Here is a 25,865-nt window from a genome sequence, read left to right on the forward strand (position 1 = left end):
CGCTGGCAGCGATCCCGGGCCGAGGGTCGGGACCCGACCCGGGACCCCCCGGCCCCGCCGCTCCCGAGCGCCCCCGGCGGGCGGCGGGCGCAGCGCAGCGGCGGCGGGAGGCGCCCCGGCGCCGGGGCCCCGCCCCCGGGCCCGTATCACGTGGTGCGGCGGCGACCAATGGCGCGGCGCGGTGCGGGCCCGGGCGCCATTGCTGTCAGAGCGCAGGAGGCAGAGCGGGCGCGGAGCTGCGGCCGCTGCGGGCACGGCCGGCACAGCGCGGGCGGACAGCGCTCCCTGCCCGGGCCGGGCCGCGCCCGCACCGCCGTCACCCCGCGGGCAGCGCCGACGAGGCGGCGGCGCCGGCAGCAGGAGCGGGAGGAGGAGGAAAACACCATCCACGCACAGCCAGCGGCGGCAGCAGCGAGGGGCGGCCGGGCGGGGCGGGGAGGGGACACAGCGCCCCCCGCCCGCCGACGCCTCCGCACGGGGCCGGGACCGGGACCCCCCCTCGTCTCGCCCGCCCCGCGTCCCGCACGGACCCGCCGCCCTCCGCGCGACCCCCGACCGGGGGGGGCCGCACCTGGACGCGGAAGGGCGGCCCCGGGCCCCCCCTTCCTCCTCTTCTTCTCCCGGCCTGGAGGAGCGGGGGACGCGTCCCCCCCGCTTGCACCGGAGAAGGGCCTCCCGGCTCGAGGATTATCGGCGCGGGGGCGGGTAGCGAGGAGCAGCGCGCCCGCCCCGGCCTCGGCGCGTCCCCTCCCGGCCGCGGGGCCCCGCGGGGCCGAGGGGCCGGAGCGCGGCGGCCGCCCCGGGCAGTGACGGGGGTCGCCCCGGGGGTCGCCCGCCTTGCCCCTCGCCCCCCGGCCGTCCCCCCAGACATGCCCCGCCGTGGCGGCCCGGCTCGCCGAGGATCATGACTGCGGCAGCGAACTGGGTGGCGAACGGGGCCAGCCTGGAGGACTGTCACTCCAACCTCTTCTCGCTGGTGAGTGAGTGAGCGGGCGGTGGGCGGGTGGGCGCCCGCGGGTGGCTCCGCGCCGGGTTTGCCGGTCGGGAGCAGCTGCCGGGGGTTTATAGGCAGGGCCCGGGGCTGCTCCTGCGCTGGCCCCTCCCCCGGCCCGGTCCCCGTGTTTATTTTGCTCCTTAGCGTGGTTTGCTGCGGGTCTGTGTATCGCGCTCGCAGCTGGAGAGCGGGGAGGGGACGCCTCTGTGTCCCCTGCACGACCATCTTCCCTGGGTAAACAGGCTCCTCTCCCCGCCTCCCTTGGCACTCCGTGCCCTGTGCGCTTTGTGCCACCGAACCGGGGGGTTTTCTCTCCTCTCACAATGACAAACGCCATTTCAGCAGCAACGAACGCTCATGTAGTGTGATCGACTGTCGGACTTAGCTCTGGGCTCCGGTGACGGCGTGTCAGCTGCTGTTACAGCCTGCTCTCCTCTTTGCACACATCGTGCTCGGGGGCAAGAGGTTAAAAAAAAAACCCAAACCTTTTAATTTTTTCTTCTCTGAAGAACAACAGCGTCTGACAGTAGTGTGCCGGATTGTTTGCATAGATGCCGTCTGCCCATCTCACTGGGAACTTCCGACGTGGATGGTGTGGTTTAATGTTGCAGAAATCATGATATCAGTTTTGGCTGGCTATAGACCGGCAATTTAAATTTAAAATATGCAAACAATTTGTGTGTAACGGCAAAGTCATTTGGAAATACTTTGCTTTATTTTACCTGGCACGCACAGGAACACTATCCCTTCTGGCTGGGCAACAGCTGAGTGAGCGAGAGGGCTGCTGGATCGTCGGGAGCCTTGCAGTGCTACAGGGATAATGGAGGGGAGGAGGGACTTGTTCAGTGCGTGGTGTGGTGGAGTTAAAACCTTGTGATGCAACTTTGGGGGTAGCATGTGTGAAAGGATTGTGGTGGGTGCCCCCTCCCCGCAGCAGAGCTCTGCCAGAATTGGAGGTGGGTGCATATGTTCTTCTGATAGAACGGAAGAGATTGTTTTTAGCTCCCTTATGAAAATAAGGAGAGGGAAAAAAAGGAAATTACTTAGAAATGCAAATGATCAAGCTCTTTGTTTTATGCTTTTTAACGTTATTGTAGTGTATTTGTTATTTTGTCTCAGGGTTTGTTTGTTGGTTTGTTTCTGGTTTTTTTTTTTTTTAATTTGGTGTTTATTTTGCTCGTACCTTTTAAGAATCTGGAACAAGACCTGTAGTCTTCCACTGCTAGAAAACTGCCCCGAGAGCTTGTTCTGTGAGAATGATACATTTCTAACTTTGGCTTTTTATCGAATTGTTACGTTATGTAAGTTTGTATCGGTGCTTCTGTTTGAAGGCATGTAGTAATATTTATAAATATGTAGCAGTGCTCTGTGTATCGAGATGCAGGAAGGGTGATTTGGGGGATTGTTATGGTGATTTTGACTACGGCTGCTCTTAGCCGGGGAGGAAAATAAATCGGGAAGCATGAAGGGAACAATCGTATCTGATTGTAGAAGGGAGGCAGTGGAGGGTTTGCTCCTCGCAGAGTTGTGAAGTCCCCGTTCATTAATGCAGACTGGAGTGTGTGTTTGGAGAGGCGGAACTTCTCCTGCAGTTGCAATCTGCAAATCTGTCACTGGTAAAAATAATTGTTGGCATGCAATTAGCATAAATTATAAAGTGAAGCTATTTCATAGTTATTGTGGTTTGGTTGCTTTTTTTCTCCCACCTGACTAGGCTAGGGAAATGTTCAATTTTAAATGGGTGTGTAATATCACTGAAATAAGTTAAACGAAATTCTTTTGCAAGTGGCTTTAATAATAATGAGTTTAATGTGCAACCCTTTAATCTCCCTTGTAATTTTGTGGGAGGTATCTGTGCCTTAATGTGGTGCTGTGTATGAAACTCTGTTTTTATTGTATTCTGGCTCCACAAAAATAAAAAAGGGGATCAAGTAGTAGTATTTTTAAAATACAGCCGATGTGAAAACTGTTCAGAAGATTTATTTTACATTGTGTTAGGTTTTTTTAGGATGTATGTAGCAGAGAAAGATATTGAAAATGGAAACACTGACTGAAAATATGAGGCCAGCACCACTGACCCTTTAACCTCAGATTGTCATATTAATTTCAAAATTTATGAAGTGTTTAAGCTACAGTAGTCTGGATTAGTAGTTAGGGAAACTTTTGTTAATCATTTACTTTTTCAGTGTAACAGAACAAAATCTAAACCACTAGCTGATGGGAATCCATTCATTCTTTAACAGCGCGGTAGATTACAAATATTTTGAAGATTGATTCTGCTATTAGAAGTTGGGGGTTTTTCAACTGCAGGCCTTGTTTTGTGTGTGAATCACAAATAAATGTTCGTGACTGGAGAATTACAGTTCTGAAATAATTATAGTCTATCATGATACTGTTTGTTCATGGTTAAATAATATTCCTTGCCACAGACATTTGTTTTGTGGAAGCAGGAACGCTGTCTCCCTGCCCTGGAGAAGCCAGAGCTCTGTGTCAGCTCTGTCTGGCTGTTGTGGTGGGTTTGGGTTGGTTTAACAATTCATGATTTCTATTTTTCTGTCAGCTGTAGACATGCTAGAGAGGTTAGGAACCTTTGCTGCTTCTGAATCTTTTGATGGGAAGTGTTTTCTTAAAGCTTTTAGTAACTGATTCTCTTTTATCAGTGATGTCCCGACACTGTGGAAGCCCTCAGTGGTGTGGGCTCAGCATGTGTCACCTGAGGGTCTGAAGAGAAGGTTTCAAAGTTACCTTTGGCTGTGCAGGTGCTGGGGGTGGTGCTGGGCTGGCATTCCATGGAATGTCCCTCTGGATTGCAGCACTTGGCAGCACCGAGTGTGTGTGGTGTTCTCCGGCAGCGCGGGGATCCAGCGCCGCCCTGGGAACGGGGCTCATGCTGGTGTGCTGTGGAACGTGGGTTGATGTGGGAGGCAGAGCCCCAGCCAGCCTGCACACACATCCCCATCCTGCTCTGAGCGTGGAGCCTTTCCCAGGAAGGTGATGGAAGGGTCGGTTTGCATCTTTGTTATCAGAGTACCCCTCAAATAATAACTTGTTTAATCTGCTCAGTGTAAAGCCTTGCTCATTAAAAATACACTTTCTGTCTGAAATTGCTGTTCCTAGCACAGCAGTAGGACAAATGATATTTATCCTCACTCTGTTTTTGCTGTAGTCAAAATGTCTGCTGCTGCTTCTGAAAAGAATGTCTGTTTTGATAAACAGTATTTAATAAGCCATTGTATGGGCCAGTTTATTTAAATACTAATTAAGAGCTGTCTAATAACTATTTAGAGACAAAATGTTCTGAGGTAATATGCTTTGTATTAAAACTTCAGCCTCAGCTGGCAGCAGTCTTCCTGTGAATAATCCTTAATCATAAAAGTAGTCTTACTGAAATTAATTTGACTTTTCCTGTGAGTAAGGGTTACTCATATGACAGTGAGGGCTTTCATGAAGATGTTTCTTCAACTATCTAGGCTTTGGTGCCATGGTGGATCCAAAGGCATCCACCTTGGGAAATTGGGGTGAAGTTGCATAATGTTGGATATACTGGAGCAGGAGAGTGCGGCCAAGGGTGTCAGGAATGACCTGAAATTTGGAGGAGCTTTCATGGGGTAGAAAGATTTGGTACTGTAGGAATCTTCACGCTGGAAAAGACACAGTTGTGTTCTGGGGAAGTGAGACCAGGTTAGAGAAGCTGCTATGGAAGATGTCCCATGTTCTTGTAGAAGTGCATTCCTACAGAAGCCTGCTGCCAGAAGGGTCCAGGCGGTGGGAATTGTGTGTGTTCTTGTTTAAAAGGCAAAGTTAAAAACAGTGAAGGCTGTCACTACTGTTGCTTTTTGCAGTTCACATCCAGGAACAGAAGTTGTCCCCTTTGATCAGTGAGTTTTGTTGATGTTTCCAGCATAAAATAAAAGGAATTAAAGCAATCAGAGGTGGCATTTGGCTTATTCTCCTAAAGGTTCTTCATGGCATCAGAAAGTGAAGGTTGCAGAGGCTGCTGTGAGCTATTCCTTGGTGTTGCATAATTGTCAGTAAAGGACTTCATAGTAAATGTTGATTGCTCAATGCCTTCAGTAGTAGTGAATTAACCAGTAGTCCTTGCTTGTTGTGTTTTCATAAATGCAGTGCTCCGAGCAGTGGGCTGGGATTTTGGCATGCTGCATGTTCAGCACTGCACAGTGTCTATCTTGCTTGTTTGGAATTTTATGTAGGTGTGAATTTACATGCATAAATAATTAAGAAATGGAATTAACCTCTCAAGTTGTGCAAAAGTATTTGATTCTCTAGTTATCTTTGTCCTGAGTTTTATTAGGTAACAAGACAGAAGTAGAGAGATGACATTAGAAAGCTTGTTCACTTCTTGCTAATAAAAGATTATTTCAGGTTTTAAATCACTTCAGTGGTAGGTTTTTATTATGTCCTGTCAGAGTATTTGACAGTTTAATGGGACATGCCAGGGAGAGGGTTTGAAGTGAACAGACCCAGATTTGCAAAGAGATTGGGACCGTGATGTTCAGCCAGTGTGCCCTGCTCCAGGAGGGGAATTGAGGGATCTGTTGGATAACCAACCTTTTGGGAATATTCCCCAAAAAATGGGGGGGTGCAGGAGTGACATTTGCAGCTCAGAATATGTGTGCCCAAGCTAATCACTAAGAAATATTTGAGTCAGATTTCCTTGAAATCCTGAGTATCTTGTGAATGTGCACATGTCCTGGGGCTGGAAATCCTTCCCCAGAGATTCTGTCCTGATTCTGGTGGCACTGTGAGTCCAGTTGTGTGACTGCTGTTGGGAACATCAGCACAGAAAAAGTAATACCCAAATATCAGGGTGAAGCATCAAAAAATATCCTAGGTAACTACACCTTAGGAACAAGAATTTTAATTTGGTGTAACACTATCTGGAAATAGATTTTTCTATTTTTCTACATTTTTAATACAGAATTGACATCATAACCCCAGTTCTCAAACACCCCCCCCACCCTGACTCATTTGATCTTGGGTTTTTTTGCCTTCTTCTGAGAGCGCTTCCTCATATGAAAGAATAAAGAAAGATCTACAGATAGAACTTTTAAATCCTTTCTTCTATTATTTTCCTTCTGGACAATGCAGTTCTTTTGAAGAAAATCTAAAGAAACTGAAGGTTTTGATCTTTGGTGGAAAAAAATAAGTGTGGTGCATATGAGATATATTTGCTGAGCGTGTTAACTTGAGTAACTTTGGTCATTAGATGAAGAAGGAATCTTTATGGATTTTGTTTTAATTTTTTCATCTCTCTAGTTCTCAGAAGCATTACATGAAAGGATATGTGTGTATGCAGATGCATTGCTTTTAAATACCAAAGCCCAGCAGTGTTAGGGGGCTGTTGCACTTTGTGGTGGGGTGAACACCTGGGCTGGTTTGAAGCTTCCCGTTCACTGAGTGAGAATGCACCTGTTGTCTCTCCTTTCCTTGATCTCTCTATGGAATTACTCCCACCTCCCCACCTGCCCCAGTCCACTTTCTTTGCATCATAGTTGTGGCAGCACACTTTTATCAGGGTTTGGGTTTTGCTCTGATCGGAGCAGGGATGCACTTACAAATTTTTTCTTGCATCCCGTGGCTGGAATGGTTGGCACCTTGCTGCATTCCTTCATTGTCTCCCTGATGTTACACCTGCTCTCTCTGCCTTTTATTTTTCCTTGAGTGGCTCCAGTGTATGCCAGGATCCCCTCATTGTGGATTTATGTCCTTTAGTTTTTTCTAGTTGTTCTGTGGTAGCTGTGGAAGGTGACAGTTGATGTCCACAGACCAACAAAACCCCTTTTCCTGAGCTTATGTGGGATCCTCTGGACAACCCAGTAACACTGGGTAGGTGGTTGGGCTGTTCCCACTGTTGTTAAGGCTGACAAGTGTCGTTTATACAAAACTTTGGAGTCTGTGTGTGTTCATTTACTGTTCTGTGGGTGAGTCGTGTACTTCGTTGTGTAGAGTCTGTCACGATGGCATTTGCATCTTGTTGGTGCCATAGTAACACAAATAATAAGCAAAAATACTGCTCTGACTGAAAACATGCTTGTTTTAGTATTAACTTGCCAGTTTTAAAAGTGCACAAGTGTTTCCAACAGAAGATCCCAACCCAAATCCAGAAGATTTGCTTATAAGGAGTGTGTGTTTACATGGGGGCATCTTTGTTCCTCAGACCAGGCTGTTCCACTGCTTTCATTTTGAGCTCAAAGTATTGCTTTAAAAATAGATCCTCTTTCCTTGAGTTCCCTGACATCAACTGATAGTTTTAAAGAGAAACCAGCTAATAAAAATATTCTGCTCTGCAGACCTCAAAATCTGGCTAAAAGCTGGTGTTGGGCTCCCTGTGCACACAGTGGTGGAGTGAGCACACAGGGCAGGATAAAGGGACTGGGGCACTGGCAATGACAGCCTGTGTTGTTTCCTGCTGTGGCCCAGCTCGTCACAGAGCTGAGCAATAGTGGGATCCCAGCACTGCAAAATGACCATGAGGGCTGAGCAGAACCTGCTCTGATACCAGGGAAGAAGTTTAGCTTTTCACATTGGGAGGGTTCTCAGCATTTCCTCCTGTAGTAAGGAGCTGCCTTACTCACAAGTGTTGTAAAACATTTAAGCAGTCTTTCCTTTGGCTTGTGCTCTGAATATTCATTGATTTGGATGAATTCTGGCTCTCACTTTCTACCTTAATCTGTAAAAATACATTATTTCTCATTGAGTCATGTGTGGCTTAATCCATGAGCAGAATTGCAGTAGTGCATGTGGACATGTGGCTGGAGCTTTTAGTGGCATCCTCGCTTTTGTTTCTTTGAGATGGGGAATTTTATTGTGTGGTGCTGTTGTATAAGGTGCCCTGAGGCAATATTTACATTTATGTGACTAACACAGATGAGCTCAAACATACACAATGACCTTGTCCCTATATTAAGGAATGTATTTAATCAGCTTATGAAAATAGAGAAAAATGGCCAGGCTTCTATTACAAAAGTAATTAGATATGACACATGTATTTCTGTATCACTTCTTGTGAGTCAGTTACCTCAGCTTTCTTTAATCAGTGTTGCAGCTTAGTGTATTCTTGTTTATGAAAATTATAATTATGAGGAAAAAATTTGGATTCCCCCCCCTTACATTTTTGTTCCTCCCCTTTCAATTTTCTTCCATGCATTGCTGGTTCCAGAAAGGTCCATAAATTCATATTTAAGCCTGGAGTGTGGAGCTGACCTAGTGAAAATCTTTTCCCCCTTCTCTCTCCCAAGGCAGCTCTGTTCCCCTCATTTCTCTCTCCCCACCACGTTTTGGCAGTGGCGTGGATTGAACGGAGATCAAAGTGGCTTTGTAACCACAATCCGTGTCTTAGAGAAGGAAATTTAAAGCTTGTTCAGTAAAACTTTATTTCATTCATCTTTTAGCTTTAAAAGAGCTATGCTGTGGTCAGGGCCTTGTGGTTGCCTGTTCTTATGACTCCATATTTGCCCATAAAATACAATATTTTGTGAGAACAGAGGATTGAAAGCAAAATATAAAGGAAAACTCTTCTTTACCTATTGATCAGGCATTGGCAGACTTCCAGTTTTTGATAACAATGCATTCATAGCTGACAGCTATAAGACGTAAGTGTCAAAATGTGTTGGTTTTTTACATTATAGGCTTCTGACTTTTTACTTATAGGAGTCTCTGATTTACTAAGAAGTTTTCAAACCTAGTTTAACATATCTGCAGTCTCTCAGTGTTGGACTTTTATGAGTCTCACTTCATGTATGTCTACAATGTTACTGGATTTGTAGGCGGCTCTGGTGAGACACAAAATTAATTCCAGGAATGTTTTGTAGTGGGCATGTCAAGTATTTTTATAAAAAAAGTAATTTCTTTGCTGAGAGAAAAGGTGAATTGGTTAAATTACTTTATTCTGAAAAAGCTGCTTTCATTTTTAGCCCAGTGTTTCTAGTTATTTAATTTTCCATGTGTATTAATAAAATTTTGACTGGAGCTCTCTGTGAATTTCCATAATTCCCTTCTGGCAGGAGGTGCTGGATTCTTGTCTTTGCAGGAATGACAGTGAGAGAGCTGGCAAAGTGAATCTACATGACCAGTCATGCAGTGGCTTTATTTACTACTTTCCATATTACAGGAGATTCATACACCAGGATTCTCCAGGTGTGGGTTTTGAAGGGCTGAGGGATTTTGGCTGCTCCTGACAAGCTGGGCATTGCTGGGTGTCAGTGATGAGGACGGGGGTGAAGAACCAGGGCTGGGGGATGGGATTCCTGTGCTGTTCCTGCCTCTCTGTCCCAGAGCAGGAGCCTGGCTTGGGCTCCTTTGGGAAGGGAGAGAGGTGTGCGGGGCAGGGATGGACGTGGTTAAAGCTGAGCTTTGCTGGGCAGGGATGGACGTGGGTTAAAGCTGAGCTTTGCTGGGCAGGGATGGACGTGGGTTAAAGCTGAGCTTTGCTGGGCAGGGATGGACGTGGGTTAAAGCTGAGCTTTGCTGGGCAGGGATGGATGTGGGTTAAATCTGAGCTGTGCTGGGCATGCAGGGATGGACGTGGGTTAAAACCGAGCTTTGCTGGGCAGGGCTGGGATGGACACAGCTGTAAACCCGTGGGAGCTGCTGTGCTGCTCAGATGTGGGGCACAGGAATTTTCTGAGTCCTCAGTGCAGCTTTTTGTGTAATGGAAGAAAGGGAACCACAGTCTTTAAGTCACTGTGCCAAAGTTTACTCTGCTCGGGTTGTTACTTCCTCCAGCCCACCCTCCCCCCTGCTTTTTCTGCCCATATGTCAGATTACTTTGTTTGGGAAACAGCTGATAGTCCATTGTATGACTCTGATGTTTGACATTTCCTTCCTCTTTCAGTTAAAAAAATCTAGAAAAGAAAGTTAAATTTGGGAAGAATAGAGAGGATTCTTTTGTTTTCTTGCAGATTTGATTTGTAATTTTTTTTCACATGTTGGACTGCTTTTCTGTAGTCCAGCTTTCTCCAAGAGGGGACTTTTTAAAATTTGGAAAATCGGTAGTCAGTTCTGATTCTTTGTGAAGAAAGAAGTAAAACCTCATCATTCACCCTGTGTGAAAACAAGGGAGGGATACTCTGGCTGCTGGCAAGTTGCATCTTTATTTGCTTTATTTTGTGCGCTATTGAAGTTTGCCGTGGTAGTTTCCATTTTATTATCTGTTCTCAACCATCTACGCAGAAGTTAAAATATAATTGATTCCCTTTTGTGAAGAAGCTGTCTGAAGTGATGGAGAACTCAGAGATGCCTTTCTGTAAAATAGTCTGTGACTTGAGCTGTGGGGTGGGTCACTGCCTTAATCCAGGGTTTGGTAATATGAAAAGAATTTTGTCAATTGCTTCTGTCTTTTGTCTTGGAGATGGCATTTTGCTTCCAGGCATTGTGTGTGCTTCCATACAGCCTGCAGGGGTAAATGTTCAGCTCTGCCCTGGATAAACTTCATTCCATGTAGAATTATTAAGGTTGGAAAAGAGCTCCAAGATCAAATCCTCTTCATCCCCTTTTCCCAGTAATAACACCTAAACCAAAGCAAACCCACTCATGCCTTGTTACTTTTGGCTGCCATGGGTAGATGTTTGGGCATGGGTGAGCTTTGTGCATCCTCTGAACCCCAAATTTCTGCCTGTTCAGTTTTGTTGTGCAGGTTGGCTTTCCTGTTTCCCTGTCTCACTCCTGGTGATGGGATTCTGGCACAGCAGCCCCCCATGTTGTGTGGCTGTGCTGGGGCAAGAGCCAGCAGGACACGGGTGTGGAAGTGCCTGGGAGAGTCTCAGTGCCACGCTGACCTGGGACAGTGCTGCTGCCATCTTTGTTTCCTTATGTTCATGTCTTGAATATTTTAGGCTTGAAAGTATCTTTTCAAGTGATGGCTGAGTCTCAGCCCCTTGGCTTGCAGCCATGCCTATCACATTATCCTTTCCCATCTCTGCTGGACTGGGTTACAGTGGAGGGGAGCTGCCGAGCCAGGCACTAGGGTGGGACCACGTTCTGAATTTGCTGGATTGGTTAAGGGCTGCAGATTTGCTAACCAAAGCCTTCACTGAAGGTGAAGGTTGTTGATGTAACTCAAAGGTCTTTAATAAAAAATTTCTCTTTAATTCTTTGTTTTTAAATAATTCTTAAAGAGTTTTTGCAGTTAGTCCTGAATGACTATAAGTGCTTTATAGGTGGACATTGGGTCCTGGCTGAGGGTCACCATTGCTCTGTGTGCTGATGAGATTTCCAAGGTACCTTTTGGTACCTGGCTAAATGAAGGGGCACGGAACAGTGTTGTGGAATCACAATTTCAACAAAGTGTCCTGTCTCAGTGGTGGCTAGTGTTTGTTTGGCCTGCTGGATTTGCTGAAGGGGATGTAGTTGCACTTCCCTTGAATTATCTCCCAGGCTCTCTGTGTATTTGGTTGAGATGTTTCTTGAACCAGGTAGATGTTTTGTAGACAAATTCTAAACTAGTATATAAGTTTTTATCCTGATACAAAAATTTCAGCCACCTCATTTTGGTTTGAGTCTGTGTTCTGCTAATTTAATTTGTTATCTGGAAGAAAACCAGCAGCTGTTCTCTAGAGAACCTCAGTTTCCCTCTTGTAAACCAACCAGACTTAATCCATGGATCATTTTTTAACTATATGGAATATATATTTTTTGACCATTCCTGTAATTCTTCTGGTTTTGATGTTGTGAAACAAGAGCTGCAGTTTGTGATGAATGTGCAGAGCTGCAGATGAATTGTAATGGCCTCAATTTCTGTGTCACCTTCTGTTTCTTTTATAAGAATTTCTCACATTTGGTTTTGTTTTGCCAACCTGTTTTTGCAGTGGACTGGAAGAAGATACTTTCTCTTTCAGTGTGTCGGTGTGTGCTCATTTTCCTTCTGCTGTGCTTGATTGTAGTCATCTACTTTAGTATTTAACCCTGAATTTCTGTGAGGGTTTGGATCCATATCAGTAATTTGGGTGCTTTTACCAGATTGCTCTTTCTTTTATGCTTGCCACTCAAAAAGCCTTTGTTGGTAACTCCTGCATCTGCCAGAGCTGCTGAAATTTGAGCATTAGTATTGGAGTCCTTTTATATTTTCCACTGGGAAAGATGGTACTTGATTGCCACCTCAAATTCTTTTTTAGATGAGTCTGATTTTTGTTTCTTTGAAAGAAGCAATTAATCTTTTTGGCTGCCTCCTCTCCTACATGGCCAAAGTCACCCTCACACTGGGGAGAAAGAGGAAAAAATATCTCATTTCTGTCAGTCCTGTTTACTTTTTAGGCATAAGAGCTCATGCTGTTAGTTTGTGCCTTTTAATAATGTGAAACCTATTATTTTAGAAATGCCTTGGTTTGCTGGTCTTGGATACAGTGATACGGGATCTCAGATGTCCCCAGGTACAGAAGTCCATCAGGGGATATCTGATAATAGGATTTTGGTTACAGCTAAATCCTTCTCTGAGACTTGCAAAGGTAAAAGATGACACACAAATGCCCTGACACTGTTGCTTGTCACAAACAGCTCTGGAGTAGGAGCATTTAGATAATCTGTTCCAGGGGGCATGAGGGAAGGAGGCATCATGGATTGCAGGGATTTATCCAGCAGAAAGCTGTTCCAGGCACATGTGCTGCATGCACTGGCATGCTCACTTTCATGTTGGTTTTAAGAGCCAAGGAATAACAACAAAAAAAGGTAATTTTTTCATCCTTCATTTTTAAAAGCTTGTTAGTGGCTGCCCTTTATCCCTTTTTTTCCAGCCACTTGACTGTGTGCTTATGCAGGGAGAGGATTAAAGTCAAACATGTCATTCTGCTGCTGCTCAGTTGCATACTAAGAGGGCTGAGGCTGAGCACGGGGCTCCAAAGCACAAACCATGGCAGGGTGTTTTTTTTGCCATGGGACACCCACTTCAGAATTAGCTATTTTTTGTTGTGCTATTTTTTGTCTATTCTTGATTTCAGAGCAAGTTTGGAGGACTTAGTGCAGTTATGGCAATACTTGGCCTCACAGCAATGTCCTTTTGAAGCTCATTCAGTGCATGCAAGGCCTCTGCACTGCCATGTGATCCCTCCCTCCTACAGGGGCAGAAGGGATAAGCCCTGAGGGAAGGGAACACAAACCATTCCTTGCTTTTTTAAAATGGAAAGCATGAAGAGGAGAATGTTAATATGTAGTTCAGGGAACGATCTGATTTCAGGAGACTCTGCAGGGCTGAGCTGGTCAGTCTGCTGTGGGTTTTCAAACCCCAGAGATCTTCAGACCCAGCAGACAAATGGGGAATGTCTGTGGACAGGTGCTGGCACTGCTCAGTTGTGCTGTGGGAATAGGAGCCTCTCTCAGGGTGTACAAACAGTCTGTAAAGCTGTGAAGAAACGAATTTTTTAGTTAAGCAATTTCCTCTATTCCTTCAATTCACTTGACAGGGACTTAGGCAGATGTTACTAAACACTTTATTTCAGTGTGAGAGGGGATGATGTTTGCCTCTTCCACAAGCAACACATTGTTACAGAGTAGTTTTCAGTCCTCCTGTCGTCATCCTTTTGTCCTTCCTTCCTAGTGAAGTGTATCAACATGACATAACTTTTATCTGGTATTTAAATGGCTGGAGTGGAGTGTGCAATGATATTTCGTTGCTGTGTGAGGATGATGCAGTGAAATGAGACACTGTAACCAAAACAGATGGTGCTAATCTTGAGTCTGTCTGCAAGATCTTACAGCATTTAATTAAAATGGTGGTGTAATTCCCATGACACCTTTAACTATAGTTTAAATTCTTGGACTATGAACTAAGGGCTTTCTTATGCAGATTTTCACTCATGTGAGTAGTCCTTAGTATGAGTCTCTGGTGGCTTCAGAATAGCTACTTACTTGAATGAAGCTCTCAAGATGAGACACTAATAAAACTGGCAAACATATATATGGCATTTACATGTTTTATGTTCCAATTTGAAGCATAAATTGTAGACTAAAGATACTTAGCAACTACTTTCCTATGTAGAAGCAAACAAAATTCTAGATTAGAGGAATTGTTTAGACTGAGCCTAACTTCAGAGGCTGGTAAATACAATGTTTTAAGGTACCCTGGGCAGCTTAACATCTTCTCCTAGGTTGGAAGGATATTTTATATTCCTTTGTTTAACTGAAATGTGTTTGTAGAAGTGATGAGGTGTGGTTTGCTTTTTACATTGCTTGCATTGGTTTTTTGAGACCATTAAAGAAAGTTATGTTTGTAGCACTGGGAAGACCTGAATTTGTCTGAGTGGCAACTTTTAGGCAGGCAACTGGGAAGTATTTTTATGGTTTTTGTTTTGTTTCAAATTGGAGAAGTGTGAAAAATAAAATGACCTGAAATTTGCCATGTTGAAAGTCGTTTAGAAAGCAGGGTTGGAGCTGAGGGCCTGTGTGATTGATATCTGGTTGTTTTATTCATGATATGATCTTACCTCCCTTCCAATGTATCCTTCCTGGTTTGCAAGTACCAGATGATTTTCTGCACTCTGCAGCCTGACTCTGTCTTAGCTTTTCTTACTTTTCTGTATGATATGAAGCAAGGAAAATAGCACATTTATATCGTTTTAGTCATTGTTTTTGATGTAGAGAAGCACAAAGTAGTTAAAAAATAGCTCTGCTTTACGCTTAGTGTGGCCAAATACAAGAATTTCTCAAACTTTTGATGCTCTCCTTCTTTCTCCTTCTGTTGTGTCTATAGTATTGTATAATCTCTCCAAGGGAGCTTTGTGTATTAAAATGGGTGGAACTACTCAAGTGATCTGGAGAAGTTAATTTAGAGTTGGCCTGTCCATTTCCCATAAAACTGAGGCCAAAAAGCATTTGGTGGAGATGAGAAATAAAAGAGGAGGTGGAAGATGGGTTTGTTTGTGTTCCATCTGCAAGGGCTGCAGAAGAGGAAAGCAGTCACAGTGGCTACCCAGCACTAATTATATCTTCAGGGTTGCTGGGAGCATGCCAGCACCAAGTTGTGCACTGTGAAATGTTACTGGGGAATTGTGATTTTTAGCAGCCTAAACTCTACCAATCTGAGTGGAGCACGATGAGATCAGCAGAGGACCCTCCCAGCCTGCCTATTATTGTGATTTAAGCCTGAAGGGGGAAAAGAATGAGAGCTTAGGTTTTCTGTCTCCTAGGAATTCACAGTGTGGATGGTGTCCTGGAGCCCTGAGCTGTGGCAGGTACATGTGGAGGTGTCTGTATTTAGGGCAGCAGGGTGTGAAAGAAAGTGCTAATTTGCTTTCTGTGTCTCTCTGCTTGTCTGTGTGTGCAGGGGGGATCAGAGGGTTGAACACTCTCAGCTCATCTCTTTTGAGGCTGTTTCACTCTGCAGGGTGTGATGATGGGCACTGAAACCTGAGTTTGTGTTCCTTTCCAAGGGACTCTGTGTGATCACACTAAGGCCGTGCATCTGAATAAAGACGTTGGCAATGCACTGTTTTCATTAAAGCCTCTTTCTTGGGGATGTTTTGGGTGGTTTTGGATGCCTGTGTGGAATTTGAACACACTCTTCTACCCTGACAGCTGCTTTTGAAAACATCAGAAACAGATCTTTTTGTGTCTTGGGAATTACTCTGTAAGAAGTTGGATGTTAGTGAAGGGTTTGGGTATTACTGTTAGAGATCCAATTTCTCTGTTTCTTTACACGCTTGGCCCAGTGCATTTAGAACTGGCGTCTCACAAATATTCTGTGTCCAAGTGCAGTTGCTGAACTTAGAAAAAAACTCCATTTCAAAACAGCCCCACTTATCTGAGCAGTTAAACCCTTCACAGCACAGTCCTCCATAACACATGTTCCTTTATAAACCAAAGCAAAAATCTCATTTAATGCATGATTTGCTTACAGTGTTGGATAATAAGTATTTGTAAGTTCTTTGGTTTTTTTTAGTCAAGCTTTTTAGTTTTAAAAACATTGTAGCAACTGCAATAAGCCAAAACTATGCATATGGGAAGAGATGCAAGAAACACAGTCAGTTACATCACCTGGCAAGAGTTCTGCTTTGTTCTGCATTCATCTCTAGCCAGTTGTGAGTTAAACAGCATGTTCACAGTTTTGTCCTCAGGTTGGCAATTTTGGTTTCTGTCTCAGTGTTTCAGGCTGCTTTCAAACCAGCAGTTCTACTAATCAGAGCATCTCTGCCCTCCCTGACCTGCTTTGCTGTCCTCAGACTTCCCGGTACAAGCATCTCTGTGGCTGTTTAATGAATCAGGTGTGGGGACTGATCTGAGTAGAGGAAAATGTCGTTTAATCCAACCCTTCTGGGTTTGAGTCAGCCCAGCTCAGTGTGAATGTCTGAGCAGCAGCTGAGTGCTGCAGGGAAGGCACCCAGGCCAAGCCTGCTCTGGCACCAGTGCTTGCTTGTGTTGGTTGAGGTGTTCCCAGACCAGAACAGCAGTCTGGGTGCACTGAAGGTTGTGTTTTATGTGATTGGAGCTGTCCCTGACAGGGGCGATCCCATTCTGCTCTCCCTCCTCTCCTGGGGCTGCTCAGTGATTCCTCGGCTGCAGGATGAGCTGTCAGGGTGCTAAGCCTGGAAATGTTTGTCTTTCTCTTGTTTAAATTGGTGAAGTGATCCCATTCACAGAGTGATTCCGTGACCAGTAGATCCAGTGTCAGACTGGGACATGGAAATGTGTGGCTGGGGCTGAGGAGGATGAGGCTGTGTTGGGTCAGCCTGAGCTCACTGCCACTGAAGCACAAATGAAACCACATTTGGCTCTTCAGAACAGTTCCCAGAACCACAGCCCACTGCTTGTCTTGTCTGTGCAAACCCTGCTACAGATGGAGGCCTCTTCAAACCAAACTGTTGGTTTGTTTAAAGAAATTAATGTAAATAAATCCCCATGTGGATGCAGATCTTCTCCCTATAGTGTGTTAAATGCTTTACACAGAACATCAGTAGAGGCGTAGAATGTGTGTAAGTGTTTTGGGTGTAGTCTGCTCTTGTGTATCCCTTCTGGATTCAAATTTCTATTTGAATTCAGTTTTAATTAACATGAGGACACAATCCAGAAGTTCTGAGGGATTAGTACTGATGCTTACCTATTAAAAATTTAAACAGAAACAGACATATCCCAATACATGTGCTGAACCACATCTCTGCAGATCAAACTGGGAAACGATGTGTGAGAGCTCATTTAATGCTGCTGCTGAGTCCAAAGCCCCAGGACTTCTCTCCCTTTTTTTTGAAACTCTCTGTGTGGGTGGGCAGTGGTGTGATCCAGGTTAGTAGTTTATCATTCCTCACAGTCCACAGATTTACAGACTCCAGGAGTTAGCACAGAATTAAATTGGGTGCAGCTCTGCTGATTTCACTGTGCTTTCCTTGACTCTGTTTCATCCCTCCTGTGGGGGGATGTTGGGGTGATAGCTCTGAGCTGGCAGGAAGCCACAGGAGCCTCTTTGCTCTTTGAAACAGCTGAGCTCTGGCTTTTGCTGTGTGGATCAAGCGGGTGCTGCTGTTGGGTAACGTTCTTTGTTCAGTTGAGTTTTTTGGTTTTGGTTTTCATCATCTTCCTGTTCCAAGGTCTTTGTGACTTAGCATATGTTCTTAGCTGGTTATGGCACAAACACTTACCCTTTTTTCACAGGTTGCCTATGCTGGCACTAATTCTTGGTGTTTTGTGGTCTGTAGTTACTTTCATTGTCCTGTTCCAGAAACTCTGCCCATTCCTTTTCCAAGCTATAGCTGGGGATGGATGCATCTAGAGCAGATGTAGATGTTCTGGAGGAGTGCTTTTTCTTAGACTGTTATTTAGTGTATGAGGTGTTCTAGCAGCCTACTATGGAAAAAATAACTTTACTCCTCCCATTTTGTCTCTCTCTCTGCATTCCCCTGCCCCTATCATGCCAGGAAGGTGGCACATCTGTGTATCTCAGCCACTCTGGACTATCTTTTCCCATTTCCTTTTCCATAGTTCCCAACCCTTTGGATGGCTGATCAGCATTTCTGTGTGAGTGCAAGAGCTGAGTGCTGGCTGTAGGGAGCCTCCAGCTGGGACAAGCCAGGACTGGTGTCCTGCTGGCAGGATATAGGATGGCAGGGTCCCTTCTGCCCTGTGGAGCTAAAGATGTCTGCTGGTTTAGGGGCCTGCAAAAAATAAACCCAATTTCCTTGCTGTTCAGTGTTCCATAGGTTTTTTCCCTTCCCAGTGCAGTACTGAGTGGCCATGTGCCTGGTGAGGCCTCTTCAGAGTTAAATGGGCAGTCTGGATAATCAGTGTTTGGGGAAATAGTCCTTGAGGCAGAGTCCCAGGGACTGCAGCCATGAGCCAGAGTCCTGCTGTGCCAGGCAGTATACAGGAATGAGGTGAAACTTTTTCAGAGAATGTGTTTACAGGATCCAAGAAATACTTGTGTTTTTTGCTCTGTTGTTGGTATGATGAGCATCACCTTCAGCTCCTCAGCAGTTCACCAGCCACCTCTTGAACCAGGCTGGCTCCTTCCACCTACTGTGGAGGGCAGAAGTAAATTTTAGAGTTTAAATTTGTAAATGGACAAAGTTTGTGGACTTGAAAAAGGAAATCCTGTGTGTGATGGGGAGTTTGGGTTTTGGAGGAGAAGCTGAATGTCCTCACACAGGTGATGACAATGGGAGAACTACATGATCTGCAAGTCTTCGGTTTTCTTTAGGAGTAAAAATTCATTCCTGCAGTCAGTGTTTCCAGTGGGGGTCTTTCTCTTGTCCCTGGAAATTCCCCCTCTTGTCAGAGGTGTAGCTGCTGCCCTGGAGTGTTTGCAGTCCTTGTGGCAGAGCAGCTGGCTGTTCCTGCAGGAGCGCTTGGGAGCTGAGCACCAGCTGCTTCTGGGCAGCCAAGGGAAGGTGTGAACACTGCAAATGAAGCAGTGGAGGGAACAGCAGCAGCAGGAATGTGGTAACAGGTAGAGAGCAGAGTACAAGCCCACTGTGAGCAGGGTATGCACACACCAGTTGTGTTTGATAACAGCCAGACTGTCCTGGGGGTGTTCCCTGCCCTGTGCTGGAGAGTGGAGAGAAAGGGGGAGGCTACAATAGGGATGGGGCAAACTGGGAGTGGAGGAAAATCTCAGAAACACAAAACACCCCGTGTTGGAAGTGACCCATCAAGATAATTGAATCCAACTCCTGGCCCTGCCCAGGACACCCCAACAATCCCACCCTGTGCATCCTTGAGAGCATTGTTCAAACACTCCTAGAGCTCTGGCAGCCTTGGGGCCATGCCCATTCCCTGGGGAAGCTGTTTAGTGCCCAGAGAAAACCTTTCCCAAACATCTGGGTAGCAAATCTGTTCTTTTTATTTTTCCTTGATGGTTAATAAGAAAATTCTGTCTGGTTGAGAGGCAGTAAATGGCAACTTTCCATATTCTGCTTTTGTTCATTTGGACAAAATAAAAACAAAACCCCCATTTGTTAAACCTGTAATGTCACAATGTGAAACTGTTTCAGCTTTTCCAGTAAGTCACTGGTTTTCTTAAGTACTGTGGTACTTTGTGACTTTCCAGTGGCCAACTTTTGGGCTGACACTGAGCTCACGTGGCCACCAAGCAGCCTGTAGGAAATGAACCTTATTCCCTCTCCCTGTTTGTTTTTTTTTCCTTCCTAACTTGTAAGATGACAATAAGATAACAATAAGGCTAGAAATGTAATGAAGCTGTTGGAAATGAATAGAATAGAAATGAATAGAAGTGAGTCAGGTTGTGGTGAAAACCTAAATGCAGGGATAAGCCAGGTTTATTCAATACTGTTTCTAAATTCTTTTCCTTGAAGGGGAATATATGACTAGGAGGATTTTTGAACTTGAATTGAGGAATTAACCAATGAAAATGAAACAAACTATGACTATAACTAAATTATGAAGCGATCCAGTGACTCTTTTCTTCCTTTTTGTTTCCCATAGGCCGAACTCACGGGCATCAAATGGCGTAGGTACAACTTTGAAGGCCATGGGGACTGTGGGCCCATCATTTCAGCTCCAGCCCAGGATGATCCCATCCTGCTCAGCTTCATCCGCTGCCTGCAGGCCAACCTGCTGTGCGTGTGGCGCCGGGACGTCAAACCCGACTGCAAGGAGCTCTGGATATTCTGGTGGGGGGACGAGCCCAACCTGGTCGACGTCATCCACCGCGAGCTGCACAGTAAGCCACTCTTTGCTTCTCTATTACCTCCATTCTTCCCAGTGAAAAAGTTGTTTTTTTTTTTTTAAATGCTTTAACTTGCTGCCTTATGGGATTTTGTCATAGTTCATGTTTTAAGACCTACAGGAAGATAAAAATCTGTAAATTTGACTTTTTTTGCTGCATGATAAAACACAAAGTGAAACTTGAACTCAGGAGACCTGTAGTCAATATCATGACTTGGATTTTTGTGGAGCCTCTGAAAGTAGAGTAAATTCTAGTTCCAAGGGGTGATGATAATGATAATAACAATACCTCAGCTCTGACATAAGGTAGTAGCTGATGGAATAAATCACCTCTCCTGTACAGTCAGGTGAACTCCAAGGCACCCCAGGTAAATCTGTGAGGTCAGGACTTGCTCCTTGCTCGTGCTGCAGGATTTGAGCATGATCCAAGGCGAGTTGCAGCAAGTGAGTGGAATAGGAGGCAGGAAGAGGCAGGTAGGCCAGAGGTGACAGTGATAATTTGGTGATTATAGGCTTTGTGCAACTGGGATTGTCCTCAGTCACCAGAATGTGGAGCCTTAACATGATTAAGTTACTTCTACTGTATCTGCTGTGATCCTGTTTGGGTTGACTATATCATCCAGTGTGTATTGTTTTCTTTTCAGTGGTGTATTGTTGCTATGACAAGTCTTAGTTTGCCTGAACTACAAGGTGTTTTATTAGGCTGATGAATTTTACCTCCATTTTCACCTTGTGTCCTGCAAGAAAACAACTGAAGTTCACCAGTTCTGGAATAATAACAGTAGTTAAAAAAATCCAAGACAATCATAAGGATCAAGTTCCGGTTTCTTGCAATAATTTTTTATCCTTGTGGCCTTTAGACCTTCTGGTGACTTGGTGATAAAATTTGTTTCAAGTACACAGAATATTTTGTTTATCAAGTGTACTTGAGTTGTCCCTTATCTCCCACCTGTACCCTGCACTGTTTAGTCCTGGGTTATGGTATATTCATTTATTTTCATTCTGTTCTAAGCACAGTTCCAAACTTCCTCCTTTGATGGCTGCCAGATTGTTTATTTGGCACCAGAGCCTGTGAAATCACAGATATGGAGGCCTGAGTACCTTGGGGTGTGTTCCACACAGGTAGCCCTGTGATCATGTATAATTAAAGAGATGGCTCACAAGTGCTGTGCTGAGCCATTCCACTGACATTCATTTTTTATGAGGCACCTGTTTTGAATGAGGGAATGGGTAATATTTCTACTTACCCAGCAAAGCTTTAATAATATATGCTTTTCTCTTAGTGAAATATAGTTTATTAAATATTTCAAATGCAGTAGATGGGACTTAAGTGTCTTTTTATTTGAGGAGAGTTGCAGGTGATGCTTCAGTTTCTGTAAATTGATGGAGCTTGTTTATATCTGACATCTTGGTTACAACAATGTGATACTGCTTCCAGTGGCGGTGGTCTGGAAATCCACTTCAGTGTCTGGACAGCTGAACCTGCTTCTGCTGGGTGCACTGTGGGGCAGAATAAAGCAAAGTAGCACTGTCACACATTGTCTGCCTGGTTCAAAATTGTCTGGAATCACAGAATTATTTAGTTCAGAAAAGACTTCCAAGGTCATTGAGTCCAACCTGTGTCTGATCCCCCAGCTGGAGCACTGAGTGCCACATCCAGGTGTTCCTTGGACACCTCCTTTTCTCCAGACTGAGCCCCTTCCCAGCTCCCCCAGCCCCTCCTGGGGCTGCAGCCCCTCCCCAGCTCCATTCCCTTCCCTGGACCTGCTCCCACCCCTCAAGGTCCTTCCTGAGCTGAGGGGCTCAGAACTGGACACAGCACTTGAGGTGTCCCCACATCCAGGCTGGAGCCTTCAGAGCAGTAACTTCTGAGTGGAATTCAATCTGAAACTCGTTTGTTGTCATGTGTGTAAATCCTACAAGGATAGATTTCCTTGTTCTATATTAAAAGCACATTGAAACACTTGTAGTGACTTATCAGATATAGTTCAAAGTGATGTAAATTGTGTAAGTGTTGTACATTTTCTGCTGATAGAGCTGTTGGGCTCTGTTCAGTACATTTTAGAGTTCAAACATCAGTATTGACAAAATATTGAGCCTCAAATTCAGCCAGAACAAGGCATTTATGTCCATTGATTCCTTGAGATAGGACAAAGGACACAGTTTGTGTTCACTGCTTCATGCAGCCAGAATGCAAACTGAACAAGTTTATTCTGCTTTTTATGGTATAAACAGGCCACAATACTGAACTATTTGATAGTTGAAATTGGCTTCCTGAAAATATAAAGGGCTTTTCCATGTGGGCATACAAACAGAAAACAGGAAAGTTACTGAAGCAGAGGTTTCCTTGCCTATCAGCTGGGCCAGGGTAACCTGATGCCTTTTTCTGGTATAGCCTGCTCAGGAAATGAGCTGCTTTGGCTTAAAAAGCTGTTCCTGCAGGTTGGATTGTCACTGTGACTTAGAGTTCCATGGCCAGAACTTTGTTGTTGTGCTGTCACATCTTCAGGAGCACAAGTCCCAGGAATGTGATGCTGCAAATCCAAGAGGAAGACTAGAGTCTCACCAAAACATTGACATCTGAGATATAGGGACTATAGGGAATAATGCCTGTTAGTAAGATCATGAATTCTTATCAAAAATAAAGTTTTGGATGCCTCGGACTTGTGTGTTGAAAGTGAAATATTTTATTGATAGCTAAATTTTAAAGAATTTAATTTTTAAATATTATATTTTATTAATTCAAGTCTAAATTATAATTTTTGATTTTTTTTTCTGGGTAAGAGAGTCACTGCAATAGTGCTGTATGATATTTACTGCTCTCAGTAAACAGAGGAAAAGTCCAAACTGAGGCTTTGCTTTCAGAAGCACTTCAAAAACTTTTGCTCATGAACTCTTTATCTTTATAACATTGAAGATTTGGTAAACAACAAATCTGCCATTAATAAAAGAATTTCAAATAGTCATAGGAAAACAACTTAGTGGTTGTAAACAGGAGGTATGAGGAGAGTTGTTTATGTAGTAGCTTTCCAAAACTGTGGATAATTAAATGCTGTCATGGGAGATTAAGTAAAAACAATTATTTGCAGAGCAGTTATAGATCAGTGGAGTGGTTGGATTAACCAGGCAGCTGGGAACTTCAGAACTGTCTCTTGCACATTCTCCTACATTTCTTCTTCCTGCCAGCCTTGACTGTGGTGTTCTGGTTTTTATTGTGCTGGCATTTAAAACTGGATGAGAGGTTGAAGACCTTTATTCAATCCTGGGTGGAAAAAGCTGATTGGGGTGGGGTCAGTGAGTGAGGAAAAACTGGAGTGATTCTGTAAGTCTGAAAAAGTTGGGCACGCTTAAGTTTGTTGAAGTTTGGTTTTCTGAAGGATAAATGCTATTTAATGATATTGCCTGGAGAGGTTTGGCAACTGTTCCAGCTCTGGTACCTTTCCCCACAAATCCATTTTTTTGTACATCACACAGAAGAAGTGGAAGGAGAGGAGGGAGTGTCTGACTGTTGGCAGCGTTTTTGACAGGAACGTTGTGGATTTGCAACTTGCAGAGCTCTCATTTGCATTTGGTGACCAAATACCATCTGGAGCATCACAGAGAATTTAGACTCAACTCTTGGGTTTTCTTTCTTCTCCCACCCCTGCCCTAGACCCTGTGGGTTCCACAGAGATTATAGGGAAGGGAGATCTGTTCCTCAGTTCCCTTCTTGGCTTTTGCAAAGAGCACTTTGCCCTGACACTTTACACCACTCCAAGTGTTAGACTTGATGGTCTTGTGGGTCTCTTTCAATTCAGAATATTCTGTAATTCTCTGACAGTTTTGTCTATCAATTTATAATCTCTGACCTGGATTTATGGATACATTCCACTTTGTCTGCTGCATTTGTGGTACAGAATATTGGAATTCTCAGGTTTAATGCAGGGATTATGATATGTACCACTACTGAGAATACAGGTTGGTGACTGTGAGCACAACACTGGAGGTGGACTCTGGAAGGCTGGCAGGATGTGAGACAGGAGCTTGAAAAGTAATAAATTCTGGGGTTTTGGCAGTTCTTTAGGTAAAACTGCATCTTTCTATCAGCTTAGTAGCTTGTGTGCCTGAACTCACTGATTCTGGTAGGTATTTGGGATTTCCATCTATATATTGCACTTGATCCATTAATTTCTGGAGCTGCTTCCCCAGAAAAATGATACTATTTCACTTTCTGCTGTGTAGAATATAAGAATTGGGATGGAAATGCTTATGAAGAATAGATGATCTTGAATGAATTAGGCAAGTCTTTCCTGAAGGATTATTGTACATGATCTTTGCAGCTTGGTAAGTTTAAAAACGTAGCTGAAATTTGAGCTATGACAGGAAAAACCTGGAGCTTCAGCTCGTTCCTGTTTATGAATTCTTGGCATATCAGGCTGGCGCAGCCGTAATCCCCTGGTGCTGATAAAAGTGAGCAGGGAAAAATGCTGCCTGTAGGAAGAGCTGTGTGCAGGGCACCCACATTAACCCACATGGTTGTGCCCCAAAATTAATTTTCTTTTTGTTTCTCTACCTGGAATTTGCTGATTTTTACCTACAGGAAAGCAGAACATATCAGCTCTGTTTTTAAGGGTTTTCTCCTGAGGAGAACAACTTGCCCCAGAACTCAATTTAGGTGTTTTTATTCCTGCTAGGAAGGGTTCTTATGCTACCTTATGAACTGCCAGATTTCAGAGTTTCATTTAGCAGTCAAGTCAGTGTTTAAACTGTAAATGTTTAGTAGTTGGTGCTTGTCAGCATTTAGTAGGGATTAAAAGAAAAATAATGAAAAATTTGGAAAAAATTATATTTTTTGGTTCCACTAATGTAAAAGAGAATGAAGTAGTGAAAAATCTACTTTCCATCTCAATTTGAGCCTATTTAAGGTTCTTTCAGGATACTGTATTATTTCTGCAGTTGTGAGGAATTGGGAGCTCTGTCAGGAATTAGAGTATCTTCTGAGCTGTGTGTAGTGAGATAGGTTAATTATTGAATGAGAAGATATTCCTGTCTATTCAAACACATTTGAGGTGTGGGAAGCAATGCGTGAAATGAAGGCTGAGCCCCCTTGCTGTGCAATGGGTGTTCAAATGCGAGTGCTCCTCAGTCTTTTCATTCTGCCATGAGATTATGGCAGTGGGCAGGAAGGGAGGGAGTTGCTGCTGGAATTGCATTACAGCTGACTTGGAGACTTCCTTGGATTTGCCCAAAGGTTATTCCTGGGATCCCTGGGCTTTGGTGAAACCATGGGATGTGTATTACAACAATTTTCTGCACTCTGAGTAACTCCATAAACCCCAGAACTCTTGTCATGCCCAGTGGTACCAGGAAGGAGAGCAGCCAGGGCATGGAAAAGCAGTTCATGAACAAGGAATAAAGGATCTGAAATGCAAGGCTTTTGGAAGGCTTTCCATTTAAAAAGCAGCAATGAATATCAAGCAGCTGAGTACCACTTATTAATAATTTGAAGTGAAATCTGAAAATGGTTAATTGCCGGTTCTTGAGCGCAGAGTGGAATTAACAAGTAGGTTCCTGTGACAGAAGACTTTATTGGAATATTAAGTTACTGAAAAGTCTGTTTCTGGCTTGATTATTTTCAATAAGATAAGTAATTTGCATTTTCTTAATTGCCTAGCATAGATTATTCCCAAAGACATGAAAACAAAGTTCAACTTTTCCATTCTTTTGGCAAGAAGATGGGATTGAAAAGTGAATTCCTACTTTCTCAGCCCGC

General features: G+C 44.2%; 1 protein-coding gene across 1 annotated transcript in view; it reads left to right on the top strand.

Annotated features, from left to right (window-relative positions):
• The first annotated feature begins 244 nt into the window (after positions 1–244).
• Positions 245–25,865, top strand: part of MED13L (mediator complex subunit 13L) — a 167,425-nt gene continuing 141,804 nt past the window's right edge. Inside the window, exons 1-2 of the mRNA XM_064726640.1 lie at positions 245–976; positions 19,871–20,108. Coding sequence (XP_064582710.1) covers positions 905–976; positions 19,871–20,108 — 310 coding nt within the window. The 5' untranslated portion in view covers positions 245–904. The remainder of the gene's footprint in view (positions 977–19,870; positions 20,109–25,865) is intronic.

The sequence above is a fragment of the Zonotrichia leucophrys genome, chromosome 15 (genome assembly GCF_028769735.1).
Source record: "Zonotrichia leucophrys gambelii isolate GWCS_2022_RI chromosome 15, RI_Zleu_2.0, whole genome shotgun sequence".
Lineage (NCBI taxonomy): Eukaryota > Metazoa > Chordata > Aves > Passeriformes > Passerellidae > Zonotrichia > Zonotrichia leucophrys.